Consider the following 27,745-nt stretch of genomic DNA (forward strand, 5'->3'; position numbering starts at 1 on the left):
TATCCAGAAAGCACTGTGGTTGTTATTAACGTTTTACAGCTGTTGTGGGAATAGTCATGAGATAAATACAGATGTCAGTTAAAGCTGAGAAACAAACTAGTCAAAGAAATTTACTACATTCAGTATACAGTGGCCCCAAGAAGTATTTGGACGTGTTGTAGCTAATCATACACCTTTGTTCTATATTTTATTTAATTTTACAAGTGTTTTTCCATTTTCTGTCATTGGTGCTGCACCACTTTAGATGAAATTTCTGTGCTCATAAAGTGTAATCTAATCCAATGGAACTTTTATACCAAAATCTCTGTGATTTTAGACTTGAAAAGTGCATTTATCGTTTTATCATTTAAGACCTAACAAACGTCAAAAAATTTTTGTGAAATTTTATGCTGGAAAAGTTTGCTCTCCTTTGTTAAATGCTACTTGGTTAAATATTTCTTTATCTAATGCAATGACATTCATATATTCATAAATGTGACATAAATGTCCATATACTTTTTATACCATATAGCTCCAGACTGCTGCATGTACAAACCGGCTCTTGAAAAGGCTGGACGAACTATTGGCATGGGCCAGAATGAAGATGAAGCCAACTAAATCACGTAGTCTTTCCATCAGAAAGGGGGTGAGGGATGATGTGATTTAATTTGTGGTTGCGGTGGCTCAGTTGGTAGATCGGGTCGGCCACTAATCACAGGATTGGTGGTTTGAATCCCGGCCCACACGACTCCACATGCTGAATTTTCCTTGGGCTAGACACTGAATCCCAAGTTGCTCCCAATGGCAGGCTAGCACCTTGCATGGTCCTAGCACTTGCTCTGCCGCCATTGGTGTATGAATGTGTGTGTGAATGGGTGAATGACTCACAGCGTAAAGCTCTTTGAATACCGTTAAGGTTAAAAAGGTGCTATATAAGTGCAGACCATTTACCATTTGTGGCAGAGCAGCCTATTCAAAGTTTAGGTAGAGAAAACACAACAGATTTTTCAGACAAACACACACAATTGTCATCTCCCAGGCAATTTCAAGGTTTGGTGATACCAATTTACACTCTTCCATCGCCTGATGTGGCAGCTAAAAATGTTTGAGATTTCTGCTGCGGCAGTGGCAAGGATGGACACCAAGGTCAACTGTTATATCAGGAAGTTGTTAGGCCTACTACATTGTCTCTCAGAAGTAGCATTGTGTGGAAGAAATGCTTTAGAACTGCCTCTAAAATCACTCACTCTGGACTGCAAGCAGGAAAAAAGGCTTGTTTTGGAGCTACGGAAATTGACAGACCAGACAATAAGAGCAGGTCAAGTCCAAGTCTGAACAGGCAGAACTTGGAAGGCAGAGGACATCATAAACCAGGCGGTTTCAAGACTGAAGCATCAAGAGATTGTTGGAAGAACACAGTCAGGAAGAACAGGCCTTGGATGGGGGGATGGCTCCCAAACTGTGGTCAGCAGCCTCATGAAAACAGAGGAAACAATGGTAGTTATGGAAGTAACTAGGATGGAATTGGAAGGGTATACATTTGGGCAGTCAGTCAGCCAGCAGCAACAAGAGTGCTGGACCATATGGGACGTGTTATGATGGGCTGACCTGCGGAAGGTACCCCAGGCCAGACTACATTTTCTAATAAGATCCACCGACGATACCATACCTAGCCCTGGGAATTTGTCTCTGTAGAATGGCAAGGAGTGGGGTTGCCCCCTCTGTGAGGCCCCAAGAGCAAACTTGCAGCACGTAGTGGTTAGGTGCAAGACTGCCCTGGCACAAAGACAGTACAGGTGGCAGCATGATCCTGATCATAAACATTTGAGTTGACAGCATCGGCCAAGTGCAATCACTCAACCCTGCTACCAAAGTTGTTTTAAAGAAAAATTGTCAAACAAATAATTGTCTTTTATTTGTGGAAAATGTAGCCAAAGTGGCCATACCACCCAGTGTCGGGTATCGACAGTCCTTTCAATTGCTTTTCTGTTTACTTTGATGTACATTGCTATGCTATCATGTAGTTGTATAGTGTATATTTTGAAATTATATCTGCTAACGGCCACTCTGCTTTCTAGATAGCCACCAGAGAGTTTTTTGTGGACTAGATTGTACCAAATATCCATTTAGTCGCCATGAAATGAACATTACGACCAAATGTATATCTGTATTGTGACGTATTTCCATGTGAAACTGCTTATCGAACGAGAAAGAAATGTAGGGCGGGGACTTTGTTTACGTTAGACAAGGCGGGAGCTGTTGCGCAAACAAGCAAGTAGAAGCTAATTTGTCCACGTTTTGAATCACAATACACTAAGCATAAAGCATAAAGAATAAAGAACGTCTGCAGAAAAGTATAAATAAACCCCAGCGAGTTTCCTTTCGTCCGGCTTCAGTGTCAGCGTGTCTGATTTAGAAGTTATCATTCCTGTTTCCTATCCCATACGAAGACAATGACCCTCCACAGTGAGAGCTTCAGAAGATTGAAAGGTGATAATGGTAAGTTAAAACTATTATTAAACTTAAAATGATTCTTATCAGAAACTCTGTTTGGAATTGACCCTACAGCATGAATTGTGCTCCTTTCGAAGTACCCTGCGAAGAAATGATCAGCACATGTTGGAACACAGTCAGACACGCTAGGGGGAGGGAGTGTTCTTATTCTAGAAAGCATTTGATTGGACAAAATGTCTCAGGTGCTTTGTGTCATCATCACTGCCTCTGTAAAAAGCCAGAAGAGTGCATATATCTTCTGAAAATTAATTTAGTCAGCATTTGGAAGTACACTAGCATATTGATGACCTTAAATGGAATACATATAGACTAAAAGCAGCAAAACATTACATTTGATTTCACAGGGACTTTATAGAGGAAAAGTGCTTACAAATGCGATTTGAGCGTTCATCCAACAGAGGACGCTGCAGTACCTGTCATTAAACTAATCTTTTATAAGGCATAAGCTCATTTTTCATGACAACCATGTTCTCCCAGTTTAATTGATGGTATAGCTTAAATGTATTGACTTGATACATAGTATATTTTCATTGGCTTAACTGTCAAGTCCCATTCTATCAGTAACCCAACCGTTGAGAGATTTACCTTTTGTTAGGGCACATTTATTTCCAAACATCCTTTGTCTCTTGTTAGATGAGTGCATTAGCCCAGATCAGACAGACAGGCTCACACTTACAGCTGCATTAGCTGTTTGGAATATAGAAAATAGTTTGCACTAAGAGTACATTATTGATCTGATCTCCATTCTTTGTACAAATGCTAATAATAACGTCTTTATGCAGTCCTATGGTCTGTGTTTACACTAAGGACCCTTTAAGATCAATGTGTATGCTTTTAGACTGTCTGTGTTGCTATTCTAACTGTTGTATAACACATGAGTGTTTAAACAGTGTCTAGTCTTTCTATAAGCTGCTGTACTGGTGATGGAAGGGGAAAGCCACATGTGATATGATTGCTCTGTCATGCTGTAATGAATGTAAGGCTTCTGTGAAGGTGAGATTTGTTGGGTGACATCATTTGTTAATGCATAACTGAGTGATTCCATATGGCAGTATTACTCTACATTACTATAGACCTCCACACATTTTGTCCTCACACAAGTTACACCTGCACCCTTCTCTTATTTACCTTATGTTACATGGGTTTAAAATACTATTTGACTTATTTTATCTGAGATGTACATGTCAGCAGTCAGACCACAGTGCTTATATGTTTGAGGAACACTGAATGTGCTCATATGGTAGCATCTACATTAACTGTTTTTTTATTGCATTGAAAATATGATTTAATATAACTAAATCAATTTGACACCATTGGGTTACACTGATTAAATTAATTTTGGGTTTTGAAAAAGAATCCTTGACTTGTTTTATTCATATCAGGAAAATGGCTTTTTAACAGCACATTTGTTTTTATTTTATTTTTTTCTTATTATTGTCTGATTTTTGTTTTATTATATTGTAGAACTTTTTGCTAGGAAAATATAATGTTGATTTTTTTTTTTTTTCATGAAAAACTATTTAATAAGGCATTGTATTCCTTTTTTTTTAATCGCAGAATATTTTTGCCACGACAGCAAAATATTTAGAATTTATATAAATTATAAAAATATAAATATAATTATAAAATGTGTCTATTTTATTTTATTTTATTGCAGAAGGTTTTGTCAGGACAATACATTGATACATTTTATAAACATATTGCACCATATGCCTATTTTTTTTTTTTTATTTTTTTGCAGATTATTATTATTATAATTTTATTGCCAGGACAGCAAAATATTGATAATTTATTGATAATTTGCATCATATGCCTATTTTTTTTTTTTAATTTATTTTACTGCAGAACTTTTTGCCAGGAAAGCTAAATATTGATAATGTTTATAAACAACAAATTGCATCATTTGTCTATTTAATTTTATTTTATTGCAGAAAGTTTTGTCAGGACAATATAATATTTATAATTTGCATAGACATGTTGCATCATATACCCATTTTATTTATTTATTTATTTATTTTTCAGATTATTATTTGCCAGGAGCACATAATACTGATTTTTTTTTATAAACAACAAATTGCCTATATTAATTTATTTTATTGCAGAACTTTATGCCAGGATAACATAATTTTGATATAAACTTTAATATAAATCTGAAGAAAAATGTTGACGTGTCTATATTTTATTAATTTTTTTAAATGTATTATTATTTTATTTTATAGGCTACATGAAGGTAGTAAAAAATAAAACAAAACTTGCATTGTAGCGTCCATACAAAATGACAAGTTGATTGGGAATACGGGAGCGTGTCTGGCCCCTGTCTTCATGACGTCACCGGCGGAGGGAACGTTAATCCTGCGTCCCTTCACGCGAACGCAGCGCAGTCCAAACAGAACACAGACGCACCGCGACGGGACAAGCGCAACTCATCCAGACATTTGCACTCAGGTAAGTGCAAGTTAATCGCATGGTTTAAACTGGCGTAGGATCAGAGTTAAATACCAAAGTTATGTGTTTAAACTGATTAATTTCATTAGTACTTTTTACTATTGGGGATACCTGCTGATTATATACACTGATGTGAGAAGGGTACCCTTTTTAAAATATAAAATAACGAAGTTTTAAAATCATTCTGTGCATAATTAATGTATCATGTATTATTGCCTAGGCTTTACATTTACAGCTAATTGTAAACAGTGCAAAGCTTATGAACCGCAAAAGTGTAAAAGTTAACCTACAAAAATATGAAACCATTGTTTTAGTCTATAGAAACAGAAACTTATGAATTATATAAAAACCCAACATAAAAATCGTGACAACTTGCCCCAACATGACAATAATGATAAATACCCTTGCTTTCAGAATTAATATATCTTCATTATATTGTTGACTCTTACCTGTGTGTGTGTGTGTGTGTGTGTGTGTGTGTGTGTGTGTGTGTGTGTGTGTGTGTGTGTTTACCGTGTTCACGTGTTTGCTCAACAACTCAAGCAAGTAAATGTATTTTTATTTTTGTGGTTTTTCATAAATTATATTAGGTTTGATAAACAATCAGGTTGCATTAAATCATTATAGTTGATCTGCACAGTTAAATTGTGTTGACATGTTATGATCATTTTTATATTAAAAGTTGCTTAGTAATAACCAAATGATTAAGACCTTCTTTAGAAAATTGTGGGATAAACTGAAATCAGCAGTGAAAGCAATGCACATTTGATCGTCATATAGGAGCCATAATGTATTATTGCTTTATAAAGGTGGCCCCATATGGACAATGGGGGATGTCAAGTGTTGTGCAAGCTGGCGTTGGTGCCTGTCCACACCCCCTAATCTAAATGAGCACATTAGAGATGCAGTGTATAAGAGAAATAACTTAAAATGTGTTAATGTATAAAATGGAAGAGTATATATAGTCTGTGTGATTTCACGATATATTAGTATATTTTAAATAGCTAAGTATGCCTATAAACTATTTTAATGTTCAAAATACACACTGTAAGCATGCTCAAAAGTACAGACACTGTTACATTATTTATTTTTAGCACATACCTTGATGGTGTTGTTAATGTGAAATCAGCATGTAATAAATCAGATAATTTCAATGCTAAAATCAGCCACCAGACAAATAAGAACACAACAACAAAATTCTCTGTGTCTTCTATAAGTCATTGGATTAAATAAATGAAGGACCTGTTGTTTGAGAAAAATTTAAACCACAAAAGGCACTTCATCCGACAGCTATAATGAAAACACACACACACACACACACACACACACACACACACACACACACACACACACACACACACACACACACACACGTAGTGTTTCCATGTTTTATGGGGACTTTCCATAGACATAATGGTTTTTATACTGTACAAACTTTATATTCTATCCCTAAACCTAACCTACCCTAAACCTAACCCTCACAGAAAACCTTCTGCATTTTTACATTTTCAAAAAACATAATTTAGTATGATTTATAAGCTGATTTCCTCATGGGAAAAATGTCCCCACAAGTTCAGGTTTTACTATCCTTATGGGGACATTTGGTACCCACAAAGTGATAAATACAAGCACACACACACACACACACACACACACACACACACACACACACACACACACACACACACACACCCCAAAGGTACTTACTGCCGCTGCACAGCAGGGGTTCCAATGCTCTATTGTGTGTGCTTGCATATATCATTTATCACATGTCATTTACTTTTACCTTATTAAACATTGCTACTCTTCTGTGTCATTAGAGAGGGATTTATTTCTGTGTGTGTGTGTGTGTGTGTGTGTTGTTAAGAGGGAAAACACATGGAGAGTGGTGCATTTCAAACTATTGATATTAGATCTAGGTCAGATATGGGACAGACCCCTCTCTCAACACACACACACACACACACACACAGTCAGTGATTCCCGACCCCAAGGGCAGACCTTATGGTTTCTCTTTATATGTAGGCTTTGCTTGAAGAGCAATATCTTCTTCTTTTTTTTTTTTTTTTTTTACATTACACAAATACATATAATGTTGTACAGTGTATATTTATAATATTTGTGTGTCTGGATATGTGATTAGAAACTCACCTGTCTATTGTCCAGGTCTGAGCTCATATCCTCTTCCTCTCAACACTGGCTTCTCATGTCGCCCGTCTGCTGTTTTGAAAGGCAGCATGCCAATAAATGAGACATAGTTTCTAAATGCGTATTTCTATCGCCATTACTTGTGTGAAGATAGATAGATATATTAGGCAGCAATTGAACAGTCAGTTCGTAAATGTAATGTGTTGGAAGCAGGAAAAATGGGCAGTCGGAAGGATCCGAGTGACTTTGACAAGGGCCAAATTGTGATGGCTAGACGACTGGGTCAGAGCATCTCCAAAACGGTAGGTCTTGTTGGGTGTTCCCGGTATGCAGTGGTTAGTACCTTCCAAAAGTGTTCCAAGGAATGACAACCGGTGAACAGGTGACAGGGTCATGGGCACCTAAGGCTCATTGATGTGTGGGGAGTGAAGGCTAGCCCGTCTGGTCCAATCCCACTGAAGAGCTTCTGTAGCACAAATAGCTGAAAAACTTAATGCTGGCCATGACAGAAAGGTGTCAGAACTCACAGTGCATCACAGCTTGCTGCGTATGGAGCTGCGTAGCTGTAGACCGGTCAGAGTCCCCATGCTGACCCCTGTCCACCGCCGAAAGCGCCAACAATCGCCATGTGAGCGTCAGAACTGGACCATGGAGCAATGGAAGAAAGTGGCCTGGTCTGATGAGTCATGTTGTCTTTTAAATCACGTGGATGGCCGGGTGTGTTTGCATCATTTACCTGGGGAAGAGAAGGATGCACCATGTGAAGAAGGCATGCCGGCGGAGGCAGTGTGATGCTCAGAAACCTTGGGTCCTGGCATTTATGTAGATTTTACTTTGACATATGTACAATGCATGATGACAGTATGGATTAAGTTTAGATCTCTTCTCTTCTCCAATGTTTATAGAAGCCCCATGGTGAATTATTGGAAAATATGAGAGATACTGGATGACTAAAGAGATTCCCTTAAAACATAGTGACACTATCTGACCCATGGAACATTCCGGTGTCTGATCCTCATCATCTAATCTCAGAACCTTTAGTTTAAGTTTTAGTGGCTTAATGATGGTTCCTCCTTAATGTTTGGCAGCACGTTGAGGGCCTGTTCTTAAAATATCAGTGTGTAATCCTAGCAACCCCCTGCCCAACCCCCAAAACACACACAGCCTCTTATAGATGGGTATTAATGCACAATCTGTCCTCGTTGTGGGTCAGTTTGTGTGGGACCTTAGACCTGTCATCTTTCAGTATTGTGCTGCAGAAGATTGGGGATTTGTTATTGTCAGGAGTGTTGCTTTTCTAAAAGGTAAATCTCTTGATATGTCTTGATGAATTATATTGTTGTTGCTTGGGTGTTCTGATTAAAATATACAGAATATATACTTGCACGTGAAAGCTCTGTAGCTTTGTTTATTGATATTGTATGATGTGAGAACTGTTTGTTAAAGTATGTGTATTTATATTTGACAAATACATCCAATCCAAATTAATCTTAACTGAAATTACACTAAGCATTTCCATTAAAATGTCCCTAACCCCTAACCCCATTATCATTGACCTTTATGCGTTGTAACTAGTAGCACCCTATAACCATGCAAACATAGCAATTTCTTAAAAGTCCTCATATGGGGACAGCGGGTCTATGTTTTGGAATTAATTGTGATTAATACCAAGCTATAGAAAGTCAGCTTAGTGTATCAATTTTCTCTACTTTGGCCAAATAAATTACAATGTTCTCTCTCTGCATTGTCAAACATCGTTTCCGAATCTACATACTTTTCAACATAGTCCTGCCAATCATGTCGATCTGTGCAAAATGTCATCTGCAACCTGGAATGGAACTCCCAACCTGAGGTCAGGAGTGAATGCATTTGGCTGCATAGGAAAGCTATAGGCAGCTGTATTCATCCTACCTCTGTATACAGCCTCAAAAGGCAGCATTTTCCAGCTTTCAAGTCTTGGGTTTCTCATAAATAAAGTCCTGGTGTCCTTGTACGAGGACATTATGATTAACAGTTTGCTGTTTCGAGATAAATCACTGAAATTTTCAAATGTGCACATCATATGGCAGTTTCCTTGTGAAATGAGGTATATATATATATATATATACTGGCGACCAAAAGTTTGGAATAATGTAAAGATTTTGCTGTTTCGGAAGGAAATTGGTAAATTAATCCACCAAAGTGGAATTCAACTGATCACAAAGTATAGTTTTTGTGCAGCTGTGGCTCAGGTGGTAGAGCGGGTCGGTCACTAATCCCAGGGTTGGTGGTTCGAATCCCGGCCCACACGACTCCACATGCCGAAGTGTCCTTGGGCAAGACACTGAACCCCAAGTTGCTCCCAATGGCAGGCTAGCATCTTGTATGGCAGCTCTGCCGCCATTGGTGTATGAACGTGTGAATGAGACACAGTGTAAAGTGCTTTGAATACTGTTAAGGTTAAAAAGGTGCTATGTAAGTGCAGACCATTTACCATTTTACTGATGTAAGAAACAGCTCTTTCACTATTTGAAAAAATATATATTTTTGATCAAATCTAGACAGCAGCCATCACTCCAACACCTTATCCTTGAGTAATCTTTTAAAGCTAAATTGCTAGTTTGATATTAGAAAATCACTTGTCATTATATCAAACACAGTTGAAAGCTATTTGGTTCATTAAATGAAGCTTAACGTTGTCTTTGTGTTTGTTATTGAGTTGCCAGTGTGCGTAATATACTGACATGTCTTAAGGTCAATTTTCAGTCAAAAATGGCAAAAAAGAAACAGCTTTCTCTAGAAACTTGTCAGTCAATCATTGTTTTGAGGAATGAAGGCTATACAATGCTTGAAATTGACAAAGAAATTGAAGATTTCATCCAAAGGTGTACACTAAAGTCTTTATTGACAAAGGACAACTGTCTCTAACAAGGACAGAAAGAGATGTGGAAGACCAGATGTGCAACTAAACAAGAGGATAAGTACATCAGAGTCTCTAGTTTGAGAAATAGACGCCTCACATTTCCTCCGCTGACAGCTTCATTGAATTCTACCCGCTCAACACCAGTTTCATGTACAACAGTAAAGAGAAGACTCAGGAGGCCTTATGGGAAGAATTGTAAAGAAAAAGCCACTTTTGAAACAGAAAAACAAAAATAAAAGGTTCGAGTGGGCAAAGAAACACAGACATTGGACAACAGATAATTGGAAAAGAGTGTTATGGATCTAAACCCCACTGAGCTTTTGTGGGATCAGTTAGACTGTAAGGTGTGTGAGAAGTGCCCGACAAGACAGCCACATCTATGGCAAGTGCTACAGGAAGTGTGGGGTGAAATGTCACCTGAGTATCCGGACAAACTGACAGCTGGAATAACAAGGATCTACATTTTTTTATGAGAACACTTTGAAGTAGTTTAAGAAGTTCTGAACTTTTTTTCTCAAATTGTAATAGTCATTTTTCATGTTATTAATGACCTGAACTATACATTGTGATCAGTTCAACGCCACTTTGGTGAATAAAAGTACCAATTTCTTTCCATAAGAGCAAAATCTGTACATTATTCCAAACTTTTAGCCGCTAGTGTGTGTGTGTGTGTGTGTGTATATTTACTGTATTATAGAAAACAATAATGCTGATAATTAAAATGCATTACATTATTGTGGCACATGAGAAAAGCATTTAAAAAGACAAAACAAAAAGTTGCTTTAGAATGCAAAATATTGTTAATTTCCATATTACTTCACACAAGCCAAGCCCTTGGAAGTGGGCTCTTTTCACTTTATAGTGTGTAAACACATAGCAACTTCATAGAAATACATTAAAAAAACATTCAGAACACCTTATCTGCATCGGCGCAGAGAGGTTGGCACAGGCTGGCACAACTCACATTTCCTCTTTCAAAAATATCTTGACTGAACATTTATGTCTCTTTCTCTATCTTTCCAGAGAGTTCTGTGAGGAGTTGATAAGTGTGTGGCAGACACTCTTGGAAGTGCTTTATATCAGACAGCCATGAGTGGTAACTACGTTGTGGCATTACAGGGTCCGGCCCCCTGGGGCTTCAGACTGCAAGGGGGAAAAGACTTTAACACGCCCCTCACCATTTCACGGGTGAGTACGTCCCTGTATAATCATTCTTACATGAGAATTACCCCCCCCCACAACACACACACACAAACCATCTGTACCTTTGTTGTTCTAATGGTACAGATGGTCTGTCTTCTCTGGAACACACAAGGAAATATGGCGTCAGTCACCATTCACTTTTACTGAATAGTGAAAAGATGGAATAGAAGTTAATGTTGAAAGTGAAATCTCCTTTTGTGTTCCACAGAACAGTCAAACAACATGAGGGTGAGTGAATGATGACAAAATGTAAATTTGGGTGAACTATCCATTTAAATGATCCTTTTAGATCTTCCTGTTGTCTATTTTCTCCATTTGCTTTGGAGTCCAGCATTACATTCATGAGTCATGACTAAATATCAGTTAAGTGATCTATGTAACCTTTCCTTTCCACCTGTTCATGCATTTAATTTCTTAATGAGTCTTCCACATTCTCTATCTCTCTATCTCTTGCTCTCAAACACACACACACACACACACACACACACACACACACACACACACACACACACACACACACACACACACACACACACACACACACACACACACACACTCACACTCAAATTCACTTTTGCAACACTCGTTTGGGCTGCCAATGTATGACTGCTATTCCCACAATGCCATCTGGCAGAGGATTGATGTAAATGACCCTCTGATTGATTTTCCCTGCGTACTTTCCCTCCCCCTGTCCAGGCTCCTACTTATCCCTTAACTCCTCCTCTGTCCTTCAATGACATATTACCACATTCTACGCAATACAAGTCTCAGTGTCTCCAGGTCGTGGTGTTAGCTTTAATTTGTTATTACGTTATTGTGTTTTTCAAGCCATTGCAAATTGTATTGTTCTTTATGCAGATCAATGAGTATGCTTGCTTTCTTTCTTTCTTTCTTTCTTTCTTTCTTTCTTTCTTTCTTTCTTTCTTTCTTTCTTTCTTTCTTTCTGTCTGTCTGTCTGTCTGTCTATCTGTCTGTCTGTATGCCTTACTTCTTTCCTGTCTGTCTGCCTTGCTTCCTTTCTTACTTTCTGTCTGTCTTTCCTCCCTCCCGTAGTCCTTCCTACTTCCTTCCTTCCCTCCTTCCTTCCTGTCTATCGATCTGTATGTCCTCCTCTTCCTCCTTTCCTTCCTTCCTTCCTTCCTTCCTTCCTTCCTATCTGTCAGTCGGTCTTGTCTTGTCTGTCTGTCTATCTGGTAGTCTTCCTTCTTGTCTGTCTGTCTTTCCTCCCTCCATTCATCCTTTCTACTTTCTTCCCTCCTTCCTCACTGGGGTTCAGTATCTGTCTGTCTGTCCTTCCTTCCTTCTTTCTTTCCTGTCTGTCTGTTGGTCTTCCTTCAAGTCAACATGAAACAGTATTTACAACTCATTTACTTCCAAAATTTTAGTGTATAACACGATATTCAAGGGAAAAAAATGTCCATGAAAATGGATCCTGAAATGTGATTCTATATGAAAGCGGTGTAATAATTTAGGGTGTTTTTTTATTATTATTTTTTGTGTACATTTATCTGGTCAAGTTTAATGCTGTCACCCTAATCAGTTCTTCGTTGTTTTTGTGCCAGATAAATACTGAATGTTAGCTACTTCCTGTTAGCAATTTGCACTGCTAATTACAGCTAACTACTCTTTCAAAAGGGCAGATGGACTGTTGTTCAACTACTTTAAATTATGAGTAGGTCTTGTAGCTAACTCTTTCAAAAGGGTAGCTTGACTAATTTAACTTTTTCCAGTTTTTAGTAGCATTTGGTGTAGCTAATTACTCTTTCAAAAGGGTAGCATGACTGTAGTTTAACTCTAAATTATAAGTAGCTTATCTTTTAGATAATTACTCTTACAAAAGGGTAGCATGACTGTAGTTTAACTATGAATTATAAAGTAGCTTGTCTTGTAGCTAATTACTCTATCAAAAGGGTAGCATGACTAGTTTAACTTTTTCCAGTTATTAGTAGCTTGTTGTGTATCTAACTACCCTTCATAAGTGTAGCGTGACTGTAGTTTATCTATAAACTATAATTAGCTTGTCTTGTAGCTAATTACTCTTTCAAAAGGATAGCTTGACTAGTTTAACTTTTTCCAGTTACTAGTAGCTTGCTGTGTATCTAACTACCCTTCTTAAGGGTAGGGTGACTGTAGTTTAACTACTTTATGAGTATCTTGTTGTGTTGCTAACTACACTTTCAAAAGGGTACATTGACTGTAGTTTAACTACTTTAAATAATGAGTAGCTTGTCTTGTAGCTAAATACTCTTTTCACCAAACAGACATGTCCGTTCAAGTTCAGTCTACCCATTCTCATGACATCATTACTGTAAGAGTGTGTGGGTGATAACATTTTAGTTGATGATAAGATAGAAAAGAATGTTCCAGTTCATCCAATGATAAAATTAGCTGCTTTCTCAGAGTTCAACTGCTGGCAGCCAAGTAATTCTGCTCTGAGGATTAGCCTTTCTGGCAACATCCTTTGTGTTGCAGACACAAGTTTTCTATGAGTGTTTTTACTCATCTTTTGTGTTCAGATGGAATAGGTGCTGTGACAGCTTTAGACTGTAAATAATTGTTTGGAGGAAGTGTGTTGGGCTTGGATGTGGGAATGTCTGAGATTTGTGTTTTGTGTGAAAAGCAGTGGGACATGAGAAATTTGGCAGTACTGGTTTGGACCAGCCTGTAGACTCCACTTTACCCCTGCCAGCTTTAAAGAGATTTAATATTCGAAGTTCTGGTTTACGGTTTATGGTGGGATTTAATACAGGGGTCTGGTCTAAACTAGGCTTTTTAAAGCAGTGGTTTAGAGCTGCCACTACATGCTGGTTATTTTAGCAGGGAGTGTGTTCTGCGTCAATGTCAGTTTCCCTCTGTATTCTATCTGCATTCATAAAGTAACCATTTTTGGACATGCACTATTTAAACACCATGTTTTTGTTTATTAGAGACCATGGAAATAACATTGTATTCTTGGAAGTAGTTTAGATTGCCATTTTAATGTAATGATATTTTAATTTTCTTGCCTTCTCTATGTGACATGCTATTGTGTAGTTGTTTTAAGAGGGCTTGGCAACAGGGCTGTTCCGTATTATGGAGGCATTATATTCACACTCACATTATTTAAACATTGGGCAAGTTGTTTATGCCAATTTTATAGAAATGCATACACGCATACAAACACACACGTACACACATGGCAATGAAGTAAACATTATTTAAAGCTCATCAATAGGATCCATTTAAATGCCTCTTCTGGGAAAACATTACAGATTAGTGAAGATAACTCTGCTGCTACTCATGGAAACTGATATGATGTAAAAAATAATTGTGCTGAATTTTTAATGGCATGGTTTTCAAGACTGTACAGGATGCATGAAGCATGCTGTGCGTGTGTTTTACTGAGAGGCCTTTTTCTAGAACAATCACAATGTTTGGAGTGTGCAAATAAAGGTGCACATGTGGAAAAATGGATGTCAGCAGGTTATGCTTACAGTTTTACCTATTAATCTACTTGAAACCACCTGTAAGATTCCACACCTGAATGTGACATGGACAGGAAACAAGCAGCACCATTCATTCTGCCCACAGCCGAATTAAAACTCCCTCTGTCTGGCTTTCCAAACTCATGGCTTTACTCAAAGTTACATTATTATTTGCCTTGATCTGTTTAGCGTCTTTGTCTTAGACAGTTCATCCATATAGAGCTTTATTCTAGAATGTTCTCTGCTGCCCTGATATCGAGCTAAGTCCAACTGAATCGTGCAACTTTTGCACTGGAGCACGCTGAACATACGTGCCCAGTTTTCAATTCATCCAATGAGAGTTACCCGTCACTGCCGCATAACTTAGTTCAAGCACACCTGTTCATGCGCTTCATTCATTTAGGCTAAATATATATCTGGTTAATGTCACATATATAGGATGTGTTTGAGTGAGGTAATTAACCATTTTTCTTTCTTTAAAAAAAATAAAAATAATACAAAATAATAATAATAATAATAATTTTCTTGTCAAATTCTCATCAACAGAATGTTTTATTTAAAACGGTTTGATTATCTTTTAGATATCTTTATCGTCTCGTCCTTATTGTTGAAAAAAAAAAACCTTCATCATCAACGAATGTAACTTGGTAAAGGTTGAGATAGGAGGCGCTGGGAACTGGCTGAACAGTAAAAATATATTTTAATGAAACAAAAAGACACAGAACACAAACACACACATAGCAGCTGCATGTGGCTCTCTCTCTCCCAAACTGCCACGTTCCACTGCATTTATCCTTCTCCTCAGCTGATTGGCCCAATTGGGGGCAGGGCGTGCGTAGTCACGGCCCAGCCCAGCCCCGCCCTCCTCCTCATCACAACGAGATTACACAGAACGCAGGTGTGTCAAGATGCGTTTTTAAAAGTTGAAGTTCTTTTAACTTTACACGCTGTCTAAAAAAATGCACTGCTCCTCTTCGAAATGCCGAAACTACAGCGAGACATGGCGCAACTGTCAAAAACGTCTGTTTAGCACGTTTACAAACAGAGGCATCATGCCCATTCAGACTCAGGGGGCACGTGCCCCCATTGATTTTTTAGCCAAGTGGATTTTCAATGGATTATTTGAAATTCCAAAAGCGCATATATTCCTATAGCACTGTCGCCTCACAGCAAGAAGGTTGTGGGTTCAAACCCTGGTTGCCCCGGCCTTTCTGTGTGGAGTTTGCATGTTCTCCCCGTGTCTGCGTGGGTTCTCTCCGGGTACTCCGGCTTCCTCCCACCATCCAAAAGACATGCAGGCTAGGTTAATTGGCGTCTCCAAAAAAATTGCCCTAGGTGTGGATGTGGATGTGGAGGTGAGTGTGAATGTATGTCTGTCTATGTGTGGCCCTGCGATGGACTGGCGACCTGTCCAGGGTGTCCCCCGCCTTTCGCCCAATGTTAGCTGGGATAGGCTCCAGCCCCCCGCGACCCTGTACACAGGATAAGCGGTTGACGATGGATGGATGGATGGATTATTGCATGTAAATAATAATGTCTGTGGCAGAAATCTTTAATAACATGTCTACATTTTGTCATTTTCCCATGGCTGCTTCTGAAATTGGGCTCATGGGGAAGGTCCAGCACCAAAGGAAAATGAGGTGTTATGGTAATAAAAACTCATTAATTGCATCAACTTCATTGCAGTTAACTCTTGCCAACTACATCTGATCTCTTTGGAACAGTCAATCAGTTTTTTGTCTGATATATTATATCTATGATTTTGTTTGATCAGACGCTGTTCATTTGCTTTGGTGCTGAAATGAATTTGACAGGATTTGCGGCATCTTCACACTCTCTTTTCTTCAAGTTTAACCTCGTGCGACCCTGCGTCGACATGCATGGATGTTGTATTTTGGCTTCGCTATATGCAATGCATAATTACATTTAATTTAAACCGACTGATCTCAGTACAGGAGACTCTGTGCTGTCAGTAAAGGGATAAACTTACACGCACATGTGACAATACAACATGGCGGCGATCGCAGAGGAGTTTGTGTTTGGTTGAAACCCCAAAAACTACATCTGGTAAGAAACCTAATTAAGGTTTTACATTGAAACCAGTTTAAGTCAAAAGATTAGAGTCTCTAGGTTCATACGATATGCCATGTTTAAAATTTGCACGATTTATCGCAAAACGGCAGGCTGTTAAACAAAATGACCACATTTGTGGACTGTATTCTTAGTTTCAGTTAAAATATCCTATATTTACATTTACAGTTACATTTATGCATTTGGCAGATGCTTTTATCCAAAGCGACTTACAGACCCCTTATTACAGGGATAATCCCCCCGGAGCAACCTGGAGTTAAGTGCCTTGCTCAAGGACACAATGATGGTGGCGGTGGGGATCGAACCAACAACTGTCTGCCTATCAGTTTAGTGCTTTAGCCCACTATGCCACCACCACTCCATATTTACTCCACTTCAGAGGCTTTATATGGAGTTAGGATGAAAATAAGGTGCATTTCAAACTGTTTTGAGACCAGTGCAGACACTGGAGGTTAAGTCATTCGCTAAATAGGGAGCAATGGAGCATCCTATAGGCTGTAGATGAAGTTTGGACCACTCAACATGTTTGGCAGACATGGGACAATGGTAACCAGTACATAGATTCAGAATTTGTAATGTATAATTTTATTTTAACATGCTTGACAGTGATTGGATGATGCTGGACATTACTTTGAATCAGAATTAATTATGCTAATTTCTGATAAACCAACACTCCTGGAAACATAATAAACAATTTATTTAAAAGATCTGAATTTCTATAGCTTGGTATAATTGAAAATTTCACAACTTAGTCTCACTGTCCACATATGTGGACATAATGTTTTAGGAAAACTATTTGATCCCCCCAAACATTTTTGTTTTGTATTTTGGAATGGAAAATGCACACAGCAGTCATGCAGGGCACCTCAGGAGGTTAAAGAAAGCAGTGGCTTATTATCTTATTTCAGTGGGAATCCTCTACTTTCCAGTCACTATTAAAACATCAAGTAACGACAGGTGGTTTTTCTCATGTCGTGTATGGAATGTGCCTGCACAAATGTGGTGGCAAGATCGAAAAAGTGACGTAAAATTGTCCCGAAGATGTCAGACTTGAAGATGCACTCCACTTCAAAAAATGGACCCAAATGCAACTATTACTGATTCGCATTTGTAAGCAAACCGCTGAAGATTTTAAAAGTGAGTGCAATACTGTTGTTGACCTTGGTTCCCCCTAAAAAAATAGATGCATGACACCCCTGTTTACACAGAAGACTAGTACAAAACAGTGCAGAGGGATGCAAAAATGTTTTGAAGCATCGTTAACGGTCGCTGTCGCTCATGTCCTTAAATCTCCAACATCAAAAATGTATAACTTTTGGTTACTTTGTCGCTGTGAATCGCTAGAGCCAGCATGACAATGTGTGCGATCATGTGCATACATACAGTATATACAATATGTGTGTGAGACAGATAGTCTCTCAGCACAATCCCTCTCCAGTGTAAATCCTGTGCTCTAGACATGCATGTGTTTCTAATGAGCAGAGAGGAATTTGATACGCCATTATAGTTTACTCTCTGTTTCTCTGTTTGTCTTCTCATCTCTCCATCATCCTGCCAAATTTAATCCATGCAGATCTGTTGCTGTTTTGTGCGGATTGACCTCTGTCATCACAACTGTTTGATTTAAAATAAGTGCTATTCCTGGAATAAATGTAAAATGAATAAATATTTAAACAGTGTATATGTGGATGGATTGTGTTCAAGCCGTGATCTTCTGTTTTATCCATCTCATGGAAACAATTTGTGATTCTTGGTGATTCACGTCACTTTTGATGACTTGAGTGTCTGTAAAATGTTACGTCTTTAAACTTTAACTATACTTTTATAATGCTTTTTTTTGTCCTTGTTGGAGCTTTTACAGACCCTGGTCACTATATGGTTTTTGTGTTCCATGGGGTAAAAAAAGGAAGAATGCCTTTATAAAATCCCCCGATTTCTGTGACATAGATCTACTCTTTCTTCACAATGACTTCGCTAGTATGTTTGGCATTGTTGCTTGAGCAATCCCTTGAATAAATGTTCTCAAACCTTTCAATTCTCAATTCTGAAAACTCTAATCAGTCACATGTATGGTATGGTTTGTCTGGTTTGCTGGTTTTAGAGGTATTTTGGGCACTTTTTTTAGCTGGTTAGACTGGTCTGGTTTGATAGATTTTGAAGGGTTTGTCTACTTTTCATCCTAGTCAGGCTGGTCTGGTTTGATGGTTTTAGAAGGTTTTGGCCACTTTTAAGCTAGTCAAACTGGTATGGTTTGATGTTTTTATAGATGGTAAGGGTTTTAGCCACTTGTCAGCCTAAAGACTGGTCTGGTTTGATGTTTTTACAGGTGTTTTGGCCACTTTTAGATAGCCAAATTGGTCAGGGGTGTGTTTCCCAAAAGCATTGTTAGCCAACTATGGTCGCAGATTCCATCGTTACGGTTTGGTGTTTCACTTCTATATCTTTTATTCCATAATGTACTGTATATCTTTCATTCTATCAAGACTTTGACCACGTTAACATGCATTTATTCTTATTCTGAAAATGGCTTATTCCGGGGTTTTGCAGAAAGCAGCATTCTCAAATGTTACGTAAATGTGAATGCAGGCTGGTCAGGCTGGTCTGATTTGATGGTTTAAGAGGGTTTTTGGCCACTTCTCAGCCTAGATGGGCTGGTCTAGTTTAATGGTTTTTAGAGGGGTTTGGCCACTTTTCAGATAGTCAAACCGGTCTGGTTTGATGGCTTTAGAGAGGTTTTGGCCACTTTTCAGCCTAGACAGGCTGTTCTGGTTTGGTGGTTTTAGAGGGCTTTTGGGCACGTTTCAGATAGTCAAACCGGTCTGGTTTGATGGCTTTAGAGAGGTTTTGGCCACTTTTCAGCCTAGACAGGCTGTTCTGGTTTGGTGGGTTTAGAGGGGTTTTGGGCAATGTTAAGCTTGTCAGATAGGTCAGTTTTGATGGGTTTAGAGTGGTTTGGGGGACTTTTCAGATAGTCGGGCTGGTCTGGTTTGGTAGTTTTAGAGGGGTTTTAGACACTTTTAAGCTAGTCAGGCTGGTCTGGTTTGGTGGTTTTAGAGTGGTTTGGAGGACTTTTCAGATAGTCAGGCTGGCCTGGTTTGGTTTGGTGGTTTTAGAGGGTTTGAGCACTGTTAAGCTAGTCAGACTGGTCTGGTTTGATGGTTTAGATGGGTTTGGGGCACTTTTCAGGCTGATCTTGTTTGATGGTTTTTGGTCACTTTTCAGCCTGATCAGACTAGTCTGGTTTGAGGATTTGTTTGTTACCAACATAGTTCAACAGTTTGGTGTTTCATGAAAGTGTAGTTCAAATTAAAATTTGCAAACAGAATTGCAAAGTTTTGTGGTTGGAACTACAGGTCTTTACCTGTGGTTGGAAGCATAGTTCCTTGTTAGTTTGCGGCTGGTTAGTTAGGGCCGGCTGTGGCTCAGGTGGTAGAGCAGGTTGGCCACTAATCGCAGTTAGATTCCTGGCCCACATGACTCCACATGCCGAAGTGTCCTTGGGTAAGACAGTGAACCCCAAGTTGCTCCCTATGGCAGGCTAGCTCTGCCGTCAATAGGTGTGTGAGTGTGTGTGTGAATGGGTGAATGAGTCACAGTGTAAAGCGCTTTGAAAACCACTAAGGTTAAAAAAGCACTATATAAGTGCAGACCATTTGCTGTGTGGACATCATTTGACTTCGCTGAGGCTTTTATAGTCATTTTATGAAGACTTTGACCACGTTAACATGCATTTATGCTTATTCTGAAAATGGCTTATTCCGGGGTTTTGCAGAAAGCGGCATTCTGAAATGTTACGTAAACATGAATGCAGGCGTTTATGGGATATCTTTCTTTAAAAATTTTTACGCTTTTCTTTTTACTTTATTCACCATATATATAGGGAAATACAAAATTTGCCATAAATCACATAAAATACAAAACAATAAATAAGCCACTTAACACACAAGGACATTTTTATACTCTCTTCAGTGTCAAATCCTATACATTCCCTATATATAAAACACACAACAAAAAAAAAAAAAGAAAAAACAAACCAAGGAAAAAAAAAAAACCTATATCATACCATCAGCCCAACAACCAAGAACATTCCTACCCCAATGCAACAAGGTTAATTTTGGTGTGTTTTCTATCACAAAAATATCACGTATAATGTTCATCCAGTCTTTAATAGTAGGCAATGCTGACTGCAGCCATTTTCTAGTAATTGTTTTCTTGCTTGCTATAGTTAAAATTCTAAACAGGTATTTGTTTGGAAAATAATTTCTAGACATATGTGTATCTCATTCCATTATACCTTAAGAGAAGAACAGCCTCAGAATATGTGGAAATTATTTGCATTTTAAGCCCCGCACCTACGCCAAAAATCAGATCTTTGTGTTCTGATCAGGCGTGGAAAGGACTCTAGCCACACCCTTCCGTGCAAACTCTCTCCACATCAAGGAATTTGTTGTTTTCCATTGAGACTTACATACGCCTTCCCACTCTTCCACCGAAAGGCTCAGGCTACCCTCCCACTCCCATCTTTCCTTTATATATTTATTTATATATAATTTAGCTTGTTGTAAACCATTATAAAGCTTTGAAGTAATATTTTTTACAGGCATCTGAATTGTTGGCTAGAAAAATTATTTTAATACACCATCTTCCCTGGAAGATCTTCTATAGAATGCTCCCAATAATGACGCAATTGGAAATACCTAAAAAGTCCTAGTTTTCTAGTCCATGCTTGCCTTTAAGTATCTGAAACTCTGAACTGAAGTTTGCTCTTGTTCAAAAATGTCCAATAGTCAGACATTTTACCTATAGTCAATAATTGGCTTATCAGTCCCATAATTCTCAGCGCAGCCTGATAAGACACTTTTATTTCTTTCCATCTGGACCTATAGACCGGGTTACTTAAGCACACCAGAGGTTTCATCTGGGTATGATAATATTAATCTCTTAAACAAGGCAAAGCCATCCCCCCTTTTCCCTTTGATAAATGAAGAGTTTTAAATCTAATACTAGGTTTCCTCCCTTGCCAGATAAATCTTGAAAATCATTTATCCCATTCTATGAACACCTGCCTTGGTATATACACTGGAAGTGACTGAAATAAAAATAATAGCCTTGGCTGTACATTCATCTTGACAGATTCAACCCTGGAGGTCATACTTTGAAAGGGGATAGGATTACATCTTGATATCTCAACCTTAATTTTTGCAATTAGTGGACCAAAGTTTACTTGTAGTTTACAAAGTTTACAAAGTTACTTGAGTAATTGTGTTATATCTTTTGGTAAGATTACTCCTATATATTTCATTGAGACGACTTCCCAATTAATACAACATTTGTTGGAAATGGGACTAGGGGGTGTATAATTGAAAGTGAGAACCTGGGTTTCTGTATATTCACCTTATAACCTGAAAATGAACCATAAGCCTCAAGAAGTGACATACATTTCGGAAAAGGTCAGGTTGGATGTTGTAAATACACTAAGCACTGCTGCCTCTATATATATACCTTTATGTTATCGTTGTGTCTAATCCACTTATTAAGGGGTTCAATAATGAGGGCAAATAAAATAGGACTAATTGGGCAACCATGACGTGTCCCACATTCTAGAGTAAATTGGTTAGAGAGATCAGCATTGACCTTAATTCTCACTGCTGGTTTATCATATAGTGCCTGAATAACATTAATAATGGACTCATGAAACCCAAATCTTTTCATGACAATTAAAACGTACTTCCACCTAACGAAATCAAATGCCTTTTCAGCATCCAATCCAATTAGTAAAGCTTCTACATTATGCTTAGCTATGTGACTCATAATATGTAGAGAATGGCTAATGTTATCCTGAGTTTGCCTCTGGCTGACAAACCAGTCTGATCTAGATGCATTAGTGGTTCTAGCTTGTTTGGCACACTGGACGAAACACACTTCAACACCCCCCCCAATGTTGCTCGTGTGGTGGGTGTGTGTGTGGTGGTTATTCTAAATAATAACGGCCCCAAAGTTGTGGACCGGTGGGTGCCCTGTGCGACTGCCCATGTCGCCCATGCCTAAATCCACCACTGTCTAGATGAATAAGCTCCAGCACAATTTGATATAACCTTCTTGACAGAATAGATATTTTGTAGTCTATGTTTAGGACACTAATGGGTCTAACATTCCCACACTCAGTTGTATCTCTACCTTCCTTCAGAATAACTGAAATAATTGCTTTCCTCCACAAGGGGTGGGGATTCATATCCAATTAAAGGTGGCCAGTAACATTGGGGATTTATACACTTTGAGATAAAACCATCTGGGCCTTTTGCTTTCAGCCTTGTTATAGCAATATTCAGTTCTTCCGCAGTTATTTCCGATGTAAGTCTCACATTGTGTTCTGCAGATGCCATTGGTAAATCCAGAAAATCAAGAATGTTCGACTACTGCAAGTCTTCATCTAACTGCTTCTGGGAGTGCAGTTTCTTATAAAATATAACTTTTTTTTTATTTCATCCGAACCGTATTGCACAATTTTAGTAATAGAATTCCAAATCTAGTAAATAGCATTGTCCCCTTGTTGTTTTTGCAACCTACACACCAAAAGTTTAATTGATTTGCCTCCTACTCTGTTTGGTAAATACAAACTTTTTCTGTACTCAATTTCACTATATGTCTTTATAATCTCTTGTTTCACCTTAGAATCCAAATTCCTCATATGTTGTCTTTGTAGTTCCTCCAAATGTTGCTGTAATTGATTAAGTTTCTCCTGCCTATTTTTTTTAAACTAATGAAGCAGTGGTTATAATCTTCCCTCTCATCACAGTTTTACATGCATCCCAAAGTATATGTGGAGAAACATCACCATTATCATTAGTTTCCAAGTATATGTCAAGCTCAGCTTTCATTTCACTCCACAAAGTAGTCCTTGATTTATTATTCAAATCTAAAGTCAAACAGACTATGATCAAGATCTATTGTTCCTATCTCACAGCTCTTGATCCTATTTTTGTCTTTACTAAAAATGAAGAAATAATCAAACCTAGAATAAACTGAATGAGAAGAAAAATGGGAGTAAATATGACTAGTAGGATTAAAATCCCTCCACATTTCCATGACCCCCATCTCTTTCATAACCGCATTAATCTTCCTTCCTATTGGCTTAGAGTGGACCAAGCCCCTTCCAAAAGAACTCAATCTGAGATTCAACCTAACATTAAAGTCCCCTCCACAAATTGTAATCCCCTGTTCATTTGTGGCCATTAAATCAAATATGTGTTTATAAAAAAGACAATCAGAATCCGGAGGAACATATACATTGAAAAAAGTAACCAGGGAACCCTCTATGTTTCCTGTAATCATAGCATATCGACCCTCTTTATCAGTATTAACTGTTATGTGTTCAAAGTTAATCTGTTTTGGGATAAGTATCGCCGCCCCACTTTTGTACCCAGATTTATAGGAAGAAGCGAATACATGCGTAAATCCCAGTCTGTTCAGCTTACTGTGTTCCACATGTGAGAAATGTGTCTCTTGTAAGAAAGCTACCTGGGCGTTACCTTTTTTATGATTTGTTAAAATTGTGCTTCTTTTAATTGGATTTGGCCCTATATTCCAAGAAAGTTATCACCTTAATATTATTCAACACCTTTTACTGTGCACAAATATCTCAACCTGAAACACATCCTGTAACTTAACAAGTAAGCAGATATCCCCCTTACTGCAGTGAACGGCAGTTTAACACCTTTAACAAAATTGAAATTCTGAGAAAACTTCCACAAAACATGAACTTTAAAGACTTCCATTTATGAGGTCCTTTTAAAGACCTCACTTGGGCCGAAACAAAATGGGCCCCCTATGCTGATCACATTTGCAGTACATCTTGCGCTCATGTGTCAGTTTGACAGCTACATTCCGACACTCAATTTAGACCCATTAAACTAGACAACAGTGCTAGCATCTCCTTGTTATTGAAGAGAGTTTAACCTTTTCCTAGGTTCCAAACTAACATCCAAAACCACAGAATGAACTTAAAGAAACTGATTGTTAACCCCAGCTCTAATCAGAACTAAATTGTCCAGTGTCTTGGTTTTACTCAAATCAATAGGATCATTAATCAGGACTGTAACATCTGAAAGTCTGTAGCTTCTCCCTATAGATTGTCATGTCTCTGGTATGACCCCATTTCATTTTCCGACCAGCCGTAAGCCATGCGAGATGCTGAATTTGTTCCATTAGTGCCCCGGGGGGCTGAATGACCATGATGGGAAATCCCCTCTCAGCTAAATCCTTTGTTGGTTCTTCCGCCCTGTGGTATACCTGAGTCCCTTCCAATATCCCTTCCTGTATTTCATCCTTCCTTTTAAAACTAAGAAAGTTCACCATGATTGATCTTGGTGGGGCGTTGTCTGGCGGCTGTGGAGCGTGCGCACAATGAGCTCTCTCAATCTGAAGGGATGCATGAGTTTCTAATTCGAGTTTCCCCCTCAACATATCTTCAGTGAAGGAAATCATAGAAGTCGAGTTGCTCTTGGCCCCTTCCACAACCCCATAGATCCTGATGCTATTCCGTCACAAACTGCCTTCTTGGTCTGTTATCCTCGCTTCCAACTGCATCTGAAGCTTCAGTACCTCGGTCAATACACTCTCCGTGTTTTGGGATCTCTCACGATTCGTTCCTCAGCTTCTTCTAGCTTGTCGTTAGTATTTTGGGTCCCTTTCTGATTCATTTTAGCTGATTTGAATTGTCTCTCCTAAAGTTACGCACTTCGTGGAGAATCACTGCCAAGCTAACCATCTCCTCCAGCTCGCCTACACTCCCCCGCTCCAGCGCGGTGTCCTCCGAGCCGACATATAATGGCGTCTCGGTGTCCTAGCCTCGCGCATCTCCTCTCTCTGATTTCACAGATTGTTATTTCTTCTTTTGTTTTTGCCTTGTATGAACTTGAGCCCCCTCTTCCATATGCACAATGGTAGTAATTTGAAGCTGTATCTCATGTTTAGGGGCTTATTTCTATTACTTTGTCAGAGAACCGATATTTCAAGATGCCATCAGTTCGGTGGCGTCACCAGAAGTCGCCCACCTATCTTTCTAAGGATTTTGCGTACGCTCACCTAAAATCAGTGAAGCTACATATGGCCGCCAGAACAAATGAGTATGATTTTGACCCATAAATGTTCAATGTTCTGACACGATGTCACAGCACCGTTGAGCAAATTGTGATTTTCTTATTTTAAAAAGTGTTCAGAGATTATCTGTAAATGCGCACGGAGCAGCGATAGTGGGTGGGGTGGGGGACGGGGGGTTTGGCTGAACTGAAAGCATGGGCAAGATGGAGAGGGATTAATAAATTCACATTATGCCCACCTCATTGCATTAGCTGCAGTTAAGATGAAAGCAGTGGTTTTCTTTGCTCTACAGAGGAGTGCTTATCAGAACCATGAAAAATCTGGTAACAATACAAAACTGACCTGACCCCATTCATTAAACATGTGTACATACGTACACACACACACATACACACCCTCTCTGTTTGTCCATCAGATTTGTTCTTCTAATATGCCTTCTATTTCCTGTCTTTGAACTTTCTTCCATACACTTCCTGCTTCAAATGTGTTTAATATGTGTGTTTATAGAGTGTACTAGATACTCTGTCCACTGTTCTCCTTGAGGGTACAACATACATCTGTTTTGTAACTGATCTGATTCAAAGACTAACATACTGTATGTTCTGTAGTGCATTAATGAAAAAAATCCTAGAAGCTTTTACAACCACACATGATTGGGGACAAAACAAACCCAAAACCCATGTTTAAGAATTAATTATTTTATTACCACCTCCAAACTGCCTTTTTTTTTACTTTGTCCACAATTGTGGTCTCGTGAAAAACAGCATCCGTGTTGTCCTCAGTCTGTTTTTGGGTGCTGTTGTTTGGTAATTGCTCTCAGATGTGTGGTGTGTTTTATTTGTGTTTATTCTCTAGTGGAAACAGAAGTTATGACAGGAATCAAAGAGCATGTGAATCGCAAGTGGGCTTTTGTGTTCTTGTAATCTAGTGTAGTGTACATTGCAAAAAAAAAAGCATAATCTTTGCACAAAGTGCAAATAGTGTCTTATTGCTCTAATTAAATACAAGCAAACAGTATAGTGGCATCACTGCAGTGTGTTTATTGTGTTTATTTACAGCAAACCCTAACCTTCCCTTACAAAAATGTTTCATATGGGGCTTTTCCACTGCATGGTACAACTCGACTCAACTCGACTCTGCTCACTTTTTGAGGGTTTTCTACTGTGGATAGTACCTGGTACCTGATATATTTTTAGTACCACCTCAGACGAGGTTCCAAGCGAGTCGAGCCGATACTAAATGTGACGTCAAAATCCTGCAGATCACTGATTGGTCAGGAGAATCGTCACTACCAGCGTCACTGGATTTGCGACATGTGAAATCAACCCTCTAGTTTTAAAGTTAGCAACAGTGATAACAGTATAATTTCACATGACTTTCGAATTGTGAAAAAAGAAATGGCTGTGCGCAAAACCAAAAGTGACTACAGAACCATCAAGGAAAATTGGAAGAGGTTCGATCAAATGGACGCTATCTAAACTGGCGAGAAATGGGAGGGAGAGTGCCCTGGACTCAGCCATTGCATTGTTGGAAGTCCACGATGGAGGATGGTACGTTTGTTACGTTAACTCTATACTCTGCTTGAAAGCTTCACTTTATTTAGTTGAACAGCTACTGGAAAGCTTCTAAAACAACCAGGCCAATTTAACGGTTACACTTGTGTAAAATCAACATGCAACAACTGCTTTATGCAGCACAATGAGCTAGTAGCTAACAGCTAGCAGGTGTGTTAATGTTTTGGTCAGTTTGTGTCATGTTTAAAATGTCACGGCAGTAGAGGCGGCACAACTATGACAATCATCTTATAATCCCACCCATGTTGTGGTGGCACTAAACTGCAGGGGAAATGCAAGCTCAGAAAAGTAAAGCGTATAGAGTCGATGCGAGTCGAACTGTAACG

At 38.7% G+C, this 27,745-nt stretch overlaps 1 protein-coding gene across 4 annotated transcripts in view; it reads left to right on the top strand.

Moving 5' to 3' along the window:
* Positions 1-4,841: 4,841 nt before the first annotated feature.
* Positions 4,842-27,745, top strand: part of LOC127622155 (PDZ and LIM domain protein 5-like) — an 81,568-nt gene continuing 58,664 nt past the window's right edge. For 3 of the 4 annotated variants that reach the window (XM_052096126.1, XM_052096143.1, XM_052096151.1), the window contains exons 1-2: positions 8,256-8,390; positions 11,012-11,176. In XM_052096126.1, coding sequence (XP_051952086.1) covers positions 11,078-11,176 — 99 coding nt within the window. In that variant the 5' untranslated portion in view covers positions 8,256-8,390; positions 11,012-11,077. Of the gene's footprint in view, positions 4,939-8,255; positions 8,391-11,011; positions 11,177-27,745 lie in introns of those variants that run through there. The other variant, XM_052096135.1, reaches the window with a different exon arrangement.

The sequence above is a fragment of the Xyrauchen texanus genome, chromosome 3, assembly GCF_025860055.1.
Source record: "Xyrauchen texanus isolate HMW12.3.18 chromosome 3, RBS_HiC_50CHRs, whole genome shotgun sequence".
Classification (NCBI taxonomy): Eukaryota; Metazoa; Chordata; class Actinopteri; order Cypriniformes; family Catostomidae; genus Xyrauchen; species Xyrauchen texanus.